At 45.7% G+C, this 13,759-nt stretch overlaps 1 protein-coding gene across 3 annotated transcripts in view; it reads left to right on the top strand.

Annotated features, from left to right (window-relative positions):
- Nucleotides 1-13,759, top strand: part of man2a2 (mannosidase alpha class 2A member 2) — a 59,396-nt gene that overhangs the window by 28,099 nt on the left and 17,538 nt on the right. For all 3 annotated transcript variants that reach the window (XR_004410432.1, XM_033014963.1, XM_033014964.1), the window contains exons 8-15: nt 2,702-2,879; nt 4,191-4,393; nt 5,757-5,939; nt 7,958-8,072; nt 9,478-9,545; nt 10,412-10,577; nt 12,344-12,574; nt 13,185-13,307. Coding sequence is in view for 2 of the 3 variants with exons in the window: in XM_033014963.1 (XP_032870854.1) it covers nt 2,702-2,879; nt 4,191-4,393; nt 5,757-5,939; nt 7,958-8,072; nt 9,478-9,545; nt 10,412-10,577; nt 12,344-12,574; nt 13,185-13,307 (1,267 nt within the window). In the remaining variant the exon portion in view is untranslated. The remainder of the gene's footprint in view (nt 1-2,701; nt 2,880-4,190; nt 4,394-5,756; nt 5,940-7,957; nt 8,073-9,477; nt 9,546-10,411; nt 10,578-12,343; nt 12,575-13,184; nt 13,308-13,759) is intronic.

Raw genomic sequence — 13,759 nt, 5'->3', positions numbered from 1 at the left:
TACCTATCTTGTGTAATCATCACCATGGGAGAGAGGATTTGCTTCCTTTTGAATTTCGGTGTGTTAGAAACTTTCCTTTGTTCTTGAAAATCGAGCGTCTTTGGTGGTATTCTTTATATTGTGAAGTTCTTCACACGATGAGTTTGGGACAGCGGGGAGAATGGTAGATTTTTCAAGGTCTGTTTGGATGCCATGAAGGAGTGATAATGAATTCCTGATTGAGTGCGCTAGTTCACCTTCTGCTGACCCTTCACAGTTTCCAGCAGTGATCATTGGCGAACGCTGACTAGAGTTTAGTTTAGAGATACAGCGCGGAAACAGGCCCTTCGGCCCACCGGGTCCTCACCGACCAGCGATCCCCGCATATTGTATTCAATTTTTATTGCCATTATCTCATAAGAGACAATGAAATGGATTTTCCTTACAGTCAAGTAACATAAAAATAAATAATTATAAAAGAAATTAAAAAATAAATAAATAACACTTTCCTACACACACAAGGGACAATTGTTTCACATTTACCAAGCCAATTAACCTACAAACCTGTACGTCTTTGTAGTGTGGGAGGAAACCGAAAATCTCGGAGAAAACCCACGCAGGTCATGGGGAGAACGAACAAGCTCCGTACAGACAGCACCCGTAGTCGGGATCGAACCCGGGTCACCGGCGCTGCAACTAAGGCAGTCTAAGGCAGCAACTCTACCGCTGCGCTAACGTGCCAACCGAGCTTGAGCTTGGTTGTCTGACCTCCGCTCAATGAGAGCCGACTATTTGTGTTGCATTCATCTCATGTATTTATTGAACACCAGGCAGACCCGACCATGGTGACCTGGTCAGGATGACCTGCTTAGTATTGCTACACACGTCCTCTTGATCTATGTCAATATTAGTACGAGTGTCAGGGTTTATGGGGAGGTGGCAGGAGAATAGGGTTGAGAGGGAAAGATACATCAGCCATGATTGAATGGCGGAATATACTTTGCCTAATTCTGCTACTAGAACTTATGAATCAATGTGTCAGCAGCATAGTAAATCTTTTTATTGCATTATTCTGCATGTGCTTTCAGTGGGGGGAAATCGGAAGTGATAGAATTGGATTGAAATTGATGGTGGTCATATTGCATTTAGGTGAGGTTTAACTTTTAAAATCCAAGCATACATCTAATCTTTTTATCCGCTTAACGCTGCCCTGAGTCATTGAATCCAAGGCTAAAGCTCTGCTGACCAAGTCGAAATCTATTAACTTCCCACAGATGAGTTGGGACCGGTGCGATGATGTAGAGGCCTATCTGTTGTGTTCTTCTTGTTCTTGGTTTCTTGGTCCTCCAAAATATTCCAAATGGAATTTAATAGTTAATTTAAATTTACTTTAAGTAATAGGAATTTAAAGTGTTAATAGTTTTGTTTTAATGGTGTGTCTCATATGATGTACGTCCATCTCCCAAGTCTGCATGCAAGGAATCAACATTGGTGTTGTGTTTGAAGGAACCACAGATGCTGGTTCAGACCAAAGACAGACACAAAATGCTGGAGTAACTCAGCGGGGCAGGCAGCATCTCTGGAGAGAAGGAATGGGGTGACTTTTCAGCCTGAAGAAGGGTCTCGACCCGAAACGTCACCCATTCCTTCTCTCCAGGGATGCTGCCTGTCCCGCTGAGTTACTCCAGCATTGTGTGTCTATCTTTGGTGTTGTGTTGTTGGTCTAGTACTCGGCTCTGTAGTATAGGAAGTGGTAGCTTTTGAGAAGTTGCAACTTAGATTGGCAAGGATACTGCTCGGCACAAAAAAAAATCAAGTGGGGTTGTTTCAAAAACGGGAGCTGGCTCTTGGCAGATCATGGAACAAGGTGTGGACATGCAATTTTGCCGCTATTTATATATATTTACATGAATACATTTTATATTCACATTCACATTGGAAACTGCCAAGCTGTAATGAAACTTCTGCTAGCAGGAGTGTCCTAATCAATAGCAAATGTCAGGAAAATAAGGTTAAACTGCCAATCTAAACGAGTTAACCTTGTTTTCCTGACACTTGGTTTGATTAGGACACTCCTGCTCGCAGAAGTTTAATTACAGGTTGACGTGTTCACATGAGCTGTTTCCATTAGAAACCTAGACCGGAATTTATACTGCCAAACGTTGACAGGAAATGTGTGCAATGTCATTGACTTCATTGATTTATTTAGACAGATTTAATATCCCAACTTTTATTAGTGTCTGCTCTTCATCAGATGTCTAATTTCCATTGTGATTAAGAAGGAACTGTGCAGATGCTGGAAAATCGAAGGTAGAGAAAAATGCTGGAGAAACTCAGCGGGTGCAGCAGCATCTATGGAGCGAAGGAGATAGGCAACGTTTCGGGCCAAAGCCCTTCAATCAATCTATGGAGCGAAGGAGACAGGTAACGTTTCGGGCCGAAACCCTGAAGGGTTTCGGCCCGAAAAGTTGCCTATCTCCTTCGCTCCATAGGTGCTGCTGCACCCGCTGAGTTTCTCACCCCTGCTGCACCCGCTGAGTTTTCTCCAGCATTTTTGTGTACCGTCTAATTTCCATTCCTCTATGAATATTGAGGTGATTGATTGATTGATATAAACCGATTTGTTTCTTACTGCTGACACGAGGACTGTTCATGCCCTCCCCCCCCACCCACCCCACACCTGTCTGCGTCTGTTTCCATGCATCTATCTCTCTTCTTTCAGGGCAAATTTACTTTTGGATCAATACCGGAAGAAGTCCAAACTGTACAAGAGCAAAGTTGTCCTGATTCCGCTCGGCGATGACTTCCGTTACGACAAAGCCCTGGAGTGGGACCAGCAGTTCCAGAATTATGAGAAGCTTTTCAACTACATGAACTCCCACCCGGAGCTCCACGTACAAGTAAGTGTTCCACGTGGACAGCAGCTTTTCACATTCCGTTGGTTCCGGTATCCAGTTCTCAGCGATATCAAGCAGCAAGATATCTAAACCACTCTCTGCACTAAGCTGTATTGGCCAGCGTAGAGAAGACTCCAGAGCGCTGGAGTACTCAGCGGGTCAGATCCATGCTCTGGAGAACATGATAGGTGATGTAGATTATCCCTTATTAATCCATGCCATTTAAAATCTCCACTACACATATATGCATCCCACCCATTACATAGTATTACAGTACTACACGGTATTACACTAACAGGGTCAGCCAGCTTACAGAAGCCACGCCGAGCTGGGAATGAATGGCTGGCAGTTTAAATGTTCTGGATTACTTATGGAATAAAGACTAATATTTCACTATGTATGTTGTTGTGGATCATTCACAAACATGGTGTCAGAAGTGGGAGACGAACCCATGCCTCCAAAGGAGACTGCAAACTGAACGCATGGCGTGGATTAATAAGGGTTAATTATAGCTTGACGTGTTCACATGAGCTGTTTCCATTAGAAACCTAGACAGGAATTTATACTGATTAATAAGGGTTAATCTTCAGGTGACATCTCAGGTCAGGGCCCTTTTTCAGACTGAAGAAGGGTCCCGACCCCAAACGTCACCTGTCCACGTTCTTGAGAGATGCTGTCTGCACTGCCAAGTTACTCCAGCACTTTGTGCTGTCTTTTTGTGAACCAGCATCTGCTGTTCCTTGTTTATATATTGGCCAGGGTTGAGGCTGGGGCAACTCTGGTTCCAGTCTCTGGTCTGCCGGTTGCTAGTGGAGGAGAAACCTGGGAGCATTTGGCACTGGATGTGGTCATATTGAACTCAGCCATGATGACCTGCAGTACTCGTGATATATTACGGTCTCTGGGAAAAGCACTAGACATCCCCAATGGACCTCAGACATACAGTGCGGGAACAGGCCTTTTGCCCCACTGAGTCTGTGCCGACAAGCGATCATTGCCATAGCACTATTGGAGTTAGAATTTACAGGAGCCAATTAACCTTCAAACCTGTACGCCTTTGGAGTGTGGGAGGAAACTGGAACGCCCGGAGAAAACCCGCACAGTCACAGGGAGAACGTACAAACTCTGTGGTCAGGATCGAACCCCTGTCCCTGATGCTGTAAGGCAGCAACTCTACCGCTGCGCTACTGTGCCGCCTCAGAAATAAAAATATCTTGAGGTCAGGAATCTAATTTAGAGATTGGGGAAAACTGTGAAGGGAAGTTTTTGGGAGGAAAGCGTGTGCTTACTGTCTTGAATGTTGTTGATCTCCAGATACAATTTGGGACCCTGTCCGAATACTTTGATGCGGTGTACAAGAAGAATGGTGTCAGCCCTGGCAGCAAACCTCCATCCTACCCTGTCCTCAGCGGCGACTTCTTCACCTACGCTGACCGCGAGGACCATTACTGGAGCGGGTATTTTACCTCGAGACCTTTCTACAAGAATCTGGACCGTGTGCTGGAGTCACACCTCAGGTAAGGAGCATCCACTTGGCATCTGCAAGCACTTGCACTCATGGAGCTTGCCCTTTGTCGCCTGCTGAGAAGGAATGAGAAAGTAGTGAGAAAACAATGACAACCAAAGTGGAAATAGATTAGGTACACAGAAAAAAGGCTGGAGAAACTCAGCGGGTGCAGCAGCATCTATGGAACGAAGGAAATAGGCAACGTTTCGGGCCGTAACCCTTCTTCAGACCTGAAAATAGATTAGTTTAGTTTAGAGATACAGTGCAGAAACAGGCGCTTTGTCACACCAAGTCCGTGCGACCAGCGATCCCCACACAGTAGCACTATCCTAGGGACACACACTAGGGACGATTTTCAATTTTACCAAACCAATTAACCAACAAACCTCTACATCTTTGGAGTGTGGGAGGAATCCGGAGATCCCGAAGAACGCCCATGTAGGTCACAGGGAGAATATACAAACTCTATACGTAGTCAGGATCGAACCTGGATATCCGGCATTGTAAGAGAGTTGTGAATCTGTGGAATTCTCTGCCACAGAAGGCAGTGGAGGCCAATTCACTGGATGTTTTCAATAGAGAGTTAGATAGAGCTCTTCGGGCTAATGGAATCAAGGGATATGAGGAGAAAGCAGGAACGGGGTACTGATTTAGGATCAGATTGAATGGCGGTGCTGGCTCGAAGGGCCGAATGGCCTACTCCTGCACCTATTTTCTATGTTTCTATGTAAGGCAGCAACTCTACTGCTGCGCCACGGTGACACCCCACTTTAAAGAAGTTAAAGAGTAAGAAAAAGAAAACAAATAGACAGGAAAGATGAGCAACAGCGAGGAGGCCGATCGCAACCTCATCGGAACTTCCGCAGCTTATCAGCTGGTCAAATTTGTCCCCTGTGGCCGGGGCTACAGAAAGTGGGAAAGTCAAACTCCCCCTTTAATGAGCAACAGCACAGGACTTTATGCATAAGTGTTGAACTGAATGATTTCCACCTGCAAATGTTTGATAACTAGTGTTTAAGAAGGAACTGCAGATGCTGGAAAATCGAAGGCAGACAAAAGTGCTGGAGAAACTCAGCGGGTGCAGCAGCATCTATGGAGCGAAGGAAATAGGCAACGTTTCGGGACGAACCAAGAAAGGCAACGTCGGTAAACCCAAGGAAATAGGCAACGTTTCGGGTCGAAACCCGAAGGGTTTCGGGACGAAACGTTGCCTATTTCCTTCGCTACATAGATGCTGCTGCACCCGCTGAGTTTCTCCAGCACTTTTGTCCACCTTCAATGTTTGATAACTAGTAGTGTGTGTGTGTGTGTGTGTTGGTATTTTTGATAAACAGCTGTGTCAGCCTTCTGTAAACCCTGTTGTTTTATTGCAGAGCAGCTGAGATCCTGTACAGCCTAGCCCTGAATCATGCCCGGCGCTTCGGTGTGGACATTAAGTACCCAGTTTCTGATTATCACTTCTTAACAGAAGCTCGGAGGAACGTCGGCTTGTTCCAACATCACGACGCCATTACCGGCACCTCGAAAGAAGTAGTGGTTGTCGACTACGGGCTCAGGTACACGCTCCAGGGAGCTGCTCTTAACCAGATTAAAACGTCCGAGTACAGGTCTGCCATCGATTTTCCCGCATCTGGTGGTTCGGCACCTCCTTTAAATAGGGCAGATTTACCAGAGAGCTCTTGAAATCCCTGCCCGAAAATGTGGCGCCTAGGCCGCATGAGGAGGCCGATCGCAACCTCATCGGAACTTCCGCAGCTTATCAGCTGGTCAAATTTGTCCCCTGTGGCCGGGGCTCTGGAACTCCGACCACCATAACCAACTACCACGGCTGACTTTGCGGGCCAGTATCTCGCCCCCCCCCCTCCCGAAGGCCGTGATCTCTATTGGTCGGGCAAAACAGATAATACAGCAAGGCTCTGGTGCCGAAAAATCGATGGTGGACTGGTAGTGCAATATCAGATAATACTACCTGACCTCCCGGTGGCTCAGCACTTCAACTCCCTCTCCCATTCCCAATCCGACCTCTCTGTCGTGGGTCTCCTCCATTGCCAGAGTGAGCAACAGCGGAAATTGGAGGAACAGCACCTCATATTCCGTCTGGGGACCTTGCGTCCGGATGGCATTAACATTGAATTCTCCCAATTTTGCTAGCCCTTGCTGTCTCCTCCCCTTCCTTAACCCTCTAGCTGTCTCCTCCCACCCTCCCATCCGCCCGCCCTCGGGCTCCTCCTCTTCCTCCCCATTTCCTTCTTTCTCCCCCCCCCCCCCCACCCCCCATCAGTCTGAAGAAGGGTTTCGGCCCGAAACGTCGCCTATTTCCTTCGCTCCATAGATGCTGCTGCACCCGCTGAGTTTCCCCAGCAATTTTGTGTACCTCAGATAATACTAGTTTGGAAGAAAGTCACACCACTGCAAACGCACATTATTCCTACCAGCCAGGCATGAAGCATGAGTGTACACAAAAATGCTGGAGAAACTCAGCGGGTGCAGCAGCATCTATGGAGCGAAGGAAATAGGCAACATTTCGGGCTGAAACTCTTCTTCAGCCTGATGGTGGGTTGGGGGGGGGGGGGGGGGGGGGAGAAGAAAGGAAAAAGGAGGAGGAGGAGCCCGAGGGCTGAGGGAGAGATAGGAAGGGGAGGAGACAGCAAGGGCTAACAAAATTGGGAGAATTCAATGTTCATGCCCCCAGGATGCAGACTCCCCAAGCAGAATATGAGGAGCTGTTCCTCCAATTTCCGGTGTAGGTTTGCTGTCTCTGAAAGTAAATACGAACAAAGGACACCATTAGTGTTTCATCCTCCCAGGCTGCTTTCATTTACATACATTTGTATTCACATTCCCAGATAAGGGACATGGTCTGCAGTCATAGAAGTAAAACCAAAGTGTATCAATGGTCCTATTGTTGATACAGACAGCAGTTGTCCTGGTTTATAAAGACCAATAAAATCGTATTGTCGCAGTTTACGCTGAGTTAGCACAAGTTATCGCAGAGGGATGTTATATCAAGATAGACACAAAATGCTGGAGTAACTCAGCGGGACAGGCAGCATCTCTGGAGAGAAACATCGAAAATAGGTACAGGAGTAGGCCATTCGGCCCTTCGAGCCTGTACCGCCATTCAATATGATAATGGCTGATCATCCAACTCAGTATCCTGTACCTGCCTTCTCTCCATACCCCCTGATCCCTTTAGCCACAAGGGCCACATCTAACTCCCTCTTAAATATAGCCAATGAACTGGCCTCAACTACTTTCTGTGGCAGAGAATTCCACACTCACCACTCTCTGTGTGAAAAAAAATGTTGTCATCTCGGAATGGATGGATGACATTTCGGGTTGAGACCTTTCTTCGGACTGATGATGTTATATGAGGTTCCCAGTATTAATGCCGAACCCACGGTGTTCAGAGAAAACTTGAGGGTGCTGAGGCAGTGTATACACATGGGATTTACAGAAATTTGAAGAGCTACTGGATACTTGATGACATGCTGTTCTGCTGTATAACTGCAAGGCTTTTTGTCGAGATGTGATCAAATGTTGTCTAAACATCGGTGTGTTAATTGCTTTTCAGGCTCTTCCACTCGTTGATGAATTTGAAGCGGGTGATAATTAATGCAGCTCACCTCTTGGTGTTACAGAACAAGAACGACTACAAATACAATGAATCTTCACTTTTCCTGCAGCTGGTAAATGAAACCTGCGATTTGATATTTGGAATCTATCCCTTGTTGAGAGGGAGGATAACGAAGATAGGGAATAGGGATCTGAAGAGGGAGAGCGTTCACATTTACCTTATTTTTTACAAGTTATTGCCACGTCAGTGCAGCTGGGGGCTATGGGTGAATGGTGGAATATTGCGTTGGGGGACCAGGCCTCCCGTGGGACAGGTCCCACTTGGTCTAGTCTCCTTTAAACTTTCCCTCCTCTCACCTTACACCTATGCCCGCTCATATTTGATGTTTGCATGGTGAAAGAACAACTCTGACTGTCTAAGGTAGACAAAAATGCTGGAGAAACTCAGCGGGTCGCCCGAAACGTTGCCTATTTCCTTCACTCCATAGATGCTGCTGCACCTGCTGAGTCTCTCCAGCATTTTTTGTCTACCTTCGATTTTCCATCATCTGCAGTTCCTTCTTAAAAACTCTGACTGTCTACCCTATCTATGCCTCTCACAATGTTACAAACCTCCACCAAGTCTTCCGTCTGCCTCCGATGCTCCAGAGAAAACATTCCCAATTTGTCCAAACTCTCCTTATATCTAATATGTTCCAATCCAGGCAGTGTCCTGGAGAAAGGACACAAAAATGCTGGGATAACTCAGCAAGTCAGGCAGCATCTCCGGAGAACTTAGGTAGGTCAGAAGAAGGGTCCTGATTCAAGACGTCACCTGTCCATGTTCTCCAGTGATGCTGCCAAACCCACTGAGTCACTCCAGCACCCTGTGTCCTTTGTGTAAACCAACATCTTCAGTTCTTTGTTTCTACAACGTCCTGGTGAACTTCTTCTGCACCCTTTCCAACGCCTTCACATTGTCCCTATAGTTTACTTTAGTTTCGAGATACAGCGTGCATACAGGCCCTTCCGCGCCGACCAGCGATCCCCGTACATTAACACCATCCTATACCCACCAGGGACATTTTTTACATTTACACCAAGCCAATTAACCTACATCCCTGCACGTCTTTGGAGTGTGGGAGGAAACCGAAGATCTCGGAGAAAACCCACGCAGGTCACGGGGAGAACGTACAAACTCCGTACAGACTGCACCCGTAGTCAGGATCGAACTGGGTCTCCGGCGCTGTAAGGCAGCAACTCTACCGCTGCGCCACCGTGCCGCAGTGTGGTGTGGTGATTAGAACTGCAGATAATACTTCAAATGTGGCCTAACCATTGTTTTGGACAACTGCACCATGACTTCCCAACTTTACACCCATTGTGGTCAGACATTACAGGAGGAAGAGATGCATGTTCGTCACTCTCCCAAATTCGATCTGGATCCTACCACGGTTCATAACTGTTTATAGTCAAAGGCGGCTATATTAACTTTGTTTCTATCTGGGAATTATAATGCCTTTTCTTTTTTAATTTCAGGATAACGAACGGCAAAATCATGATAAACTACCAGAGAAAACGGTGATAAAATTCGAAAGTCTTCCCAGGTATAAATTTACATCGGGACGTCTGAGTGAACATCAGAAAGCAATTTTGAGATCCAGTCCAGACAATGGGGCAGTGAATGTGTGCAGCATGGCGAGCTCTCAAAACAGTAATGCGATCAGATGATCCATTTGCTGGGTTACTCCAGCACTTTCAGTCTTTAGTAAACCAGTATCTACAGTCACTTGTGTCTTCAAACTTATTGCATTAGGTCTTTAGTTCTTTTTAACATCCAGAAGTCCCAAAGATTATAAAGATGCCTTTCGGTCTTTAGTGAAGTCAAGTCAAGTCACTTTTATTTATATAGCACATTTAAAAAACAACTCTCGTTGGCCAAAGTGCTTTACATTGGTGGAGGTACTAACGTTATACAACATTGGTTTATAGATTAAATACATATATCACTACATACATGTAGCCCTCCCTCAGAGGACGTCATGAAAGGCTTGGGAGTAGAGATGAGTTTTTAGTCTCATAGAAACATAGAAAATAGGTGCAGGAGTAGGCCATTCGGCCCTTCGAGCCTGCACCGCCATTCAATATGATCATGGCTGATCATCCAACTCAGTATCCTGTACCAGTATCCTGTCTCGACTTAAAGGAGTCGATGGAGGGGGCAGTTCTGATGGGAAGGGGGATGCTGTTCCACAGTCTAGGAGCTGCAACCGCAAAGGTGCGGTCGCCCCCGAGCTTATGCCTAGACCGCGGGATGTTCAGTAACCCCAAGTCGGCCGATCTGAGGGACCTGGAGGTGGTGTGGTGGGTGAGAAGACTTTTAATGTAGGTTGGGGCAAGCCCATTGAGGGCTTTGTAGACATAAAGGATTTAGTTATACATGAGCGTTTAATCTGTTTATATGTTGACCCAGGCACTTGGTTGTGTTCAATCCTGTCGAACAAGAGCGTCTCTGTGTTATTTCCGTACTCACCACCTCGCCACGGGTCAAGGTTACACTAATCGATGGCAGCACTCTGCCCATGCAGATCAGCGCCGTGTGGAAAGCGGCAACTGATATGGCGGCAGATACATACCAGGTAACGGACACGGTATGACTGGTAAATCCCATCAAGGATAGTCCGAGCATCACCAAAGAAGTAGCTACTAGTTCAGCACTGCTCTGGTTGTGGTCGGATGATTCAGTTATCAGGCAACTGTATCATCCTACCACAACCAGAGAGCAGTGCTGAACTACTATCTACCTCTTTGGTGACCCTCGGACTATCATTGATCAGCATTTGCTGGCTTTACCTTGTACTAAATGTTATTCCCTTAACATGTTTCTATGCGCAGTAAATGGCTCGATTGTAATCATGTGTTGTCTTTCTGCTGAGTGGGTAGCACGCAACAAAAGCTTTTCACTGTACCTCGGTACACGTGACAATAAGCATCCGCTTCAACAAAGAAAATCAGTGAACTGTTAGTGTCTGGTCCAGTGTGGTTGACTTTTAACTGCTCTGAGTTCATGAATTTCAGCAATTCTCATTTAATGTTGCCATAAACAGTGATGTATACATCCCATTAGACAATAGGTGCAGGTGTAGGTCATTCGACCCTTCGAGCCAGCACCGCAATTCAATATGTTTATGGCTGATCATCCACAATCAGTACCCCGTTCCTGCCTTCTCCCCATATCCCCTGACTCCGCTATCTTTAAGAGCTCTATCTAACTCTCTCTTGAAAGCATCCAGAGAATTGGCCTCCACTGCCTACTGAGGCAGAGAATTCCACAGATTCACAACTCTCTGAGTGAAAACGTTTTTCCTCATCCCCGTTCTAAATGGCCTACCCCTAATTCTTAAACTGTGGCCCCAGATTTTGGATTCCCCCAACATCGGGAATATGTTTCTTGCCTCTAGTAATCCCATAATAATCTTATATGTTTCAATAAGATCCCCTCCCATCCTAAATTCCAGAGTATACAAGCCCAGCCGCTCCATTCTATCAACATATGACAGTCCCGCCATACCGGGAATTAACCTTGTGAACCTATGCTGCACTCCCTCAATAGCAAGAATGTCCTTCCTCAAACTTGGAGACCTAAACTGCACACAATACTCCAGGTGTGGTCTCACTAGGGCCCTGCACAACTGCAGAAGGACCTCTTTGCTCCGATACTCAACTCCTCTTGTTATGAAAGCCAACATGCCATCAGCTTTCTTCACTGCCTGCTGTACCTGCATGCTGACTTTCAGTAACTGATGAACAAGGACCTGTTTCCGCGCTGTATCTCTCAACGAAACTAAACTGAACTGCTGGTGAGAGTACGGGTGTCAGGGGTTTGGGGAGAAGGCAGGAGAATTGGGTTGAGGGGCAGAGTTAGATCTGCCATGATTTAAAGGCGGAGTAGACTAGATGGGCGGAATCACTTTTTAAAATCTTATTTTATTTATTTATTTTTTAAATTTTATTTATTAGAAGCAAGTACAATACAGTGGTAGCTTTTTTCAGGTGCCAAATATATGTTAACATGATACATTCTCTGTACAACTTCATTTTTTTTAAAGAGAGAAATGAGAAAGAAAGAGATAATCGAGAGTAGAAAAACGTGTAATGTGTATAAAATAAAGAAAGATATAGTGAGGAAGAGAAATAAGAAAGAAGAAAGAGCAGGAGAGAGATTAGCAAATAGGAGATAGGAGATGAGTTTTTATGTTGATCATCTTTCACCCAGACCTGAAACAATTGATTTTTACGATACTGTTGCACCACATGCTCCTATCACTTATGAACCCCTTTATTCAGTATAAGATGATTTGTTCGAACAATCGCCGTTATAAAGTCATGCTCTCTTCAACTCCAGGTTTCCTTTGTTGCTCGTCTCCCTACTCTGGGGCTTGCAGTGTTCCAGCTCTCTGAATCAGCTAACACGCCAGTGAATTCCAACACCGCCATCTACTTGCGCAACCGAGGTGTAACCGTGAGTAAGAAGGAGTCGTTCAGCGTGAAGATCCTGGAGTCCGCGACTGATGATTTCTTCATCGAAAACCAGCAGATGCAAGTGTGGTTTAATGGAGTAACTGGACTGATGGAGGTAGGACTCGGCCTAGAAACAAAGACCAATGTCACAAATTGCTGAAGAATAGTTCAGACACATGTTGTGCACCATTAGATAGACACAAAATGCTGAAGTAACTCAGCGGGACAGGCAGCATCTCTGGATAGAAGGAATTCGGGACAAGACTGAAGAAGGGTCTCGACCCAAAATGTCACCCATTGCTTCTATCCAGAGATGCTGCCTGTCCTGCTGAGTTGCTCCAGCATTTTGTCCATCTTTGATGTAAACCAGCACCTGCAGTTCCTTCCTACACAGTTGTACGCAATTCCTGATTGTGCCATCAAATTATCCATAGAAGAACTGACCAAGATTGAGGCATTTTGCCTGAATTGTGAGACTTAATTGAAATAACTTACAATTAACTATATATTTTTACAATCAACTATGTTGCTGCATTTTAAGTCAGGTACAATATGACCATCCTGATTGCTTACCTACATGTTCTCTTTAACTATCTTCGGAGAGTTTTTGTGGTTGCAAGGGAAAGTACCAGGGGAGGGGATGGTTTGGGTGAGAAGGGACAAATTGACCAGGGAGTTACTTTTGCGGTTGCAATCTCTCTTTAACTATGCTGTTTACTTTCTAGAACATCAAAAGGAAAGATGACCAGCAGGAGCAAAAGGTTCGGATGGAGTTTATGTGGTACGGGACACGGAACTTTAAAGATAAGAGTGGTGCATACCTCTTCCTACCTGATGGTGAAGCCAGGGTATGTAGCTTTGTAATAGCAGTCGGCTAGTTTTGGTTTATTGTTGTCACGTGTACCGAGACACAGGGAAAAGCTTGTATTTATGTGCTATCCAGTTAAATCGAATGATACCATCCACGAGTACAGCATGTAGTGCAAAGAGGAAAATGCCAGAGTGCCGAATATAGTTTTCTAGTAATGTTAGCATTGCAGTTGCAGGAAAAAAATCCGGTGTCCACAGTGAGGTAGGTTGGAAGATTCGGCTTACTCTTCAGTCAGATGAGAGTGGAGAAGCTTCCGTGATATATTTTGTGTGTGTGTGTGTGTGTGTGTGTGTGTGTGTGTGTGTGTGTGTGTGTGTGTGTGTGTGTGTGTCTGTGTGTGTCTGTGTGTGTGTGTGTGTGTGTGTGTGTGTGTGTGTGTGTGTGTGTGTGTGTGTGTGTGTGTGTGTCTGTCTGTGTGTGTGTGTGCCA

This window comes from Amblyraja radiata, chromosome X (genome assembly GCF_010909765.2).
Source record: "Amblyraja radiata isolate CabotCenter1 chromosome X, sAmbRad1.1.pri, whole genome shotgun sequence".
NCBI classification, from domain to species: Eukaryota; Metazoa; Chordata; class Chondrichthyes; order Rajiformes; family Rajidae; genus Amblyraja; species Amblyraja radiata.
The sequence above is the reverse complement of the archived record's forward strand: the minus strand, read 5'-3'. Positions and strand labels throughout refer to the sequence as shown.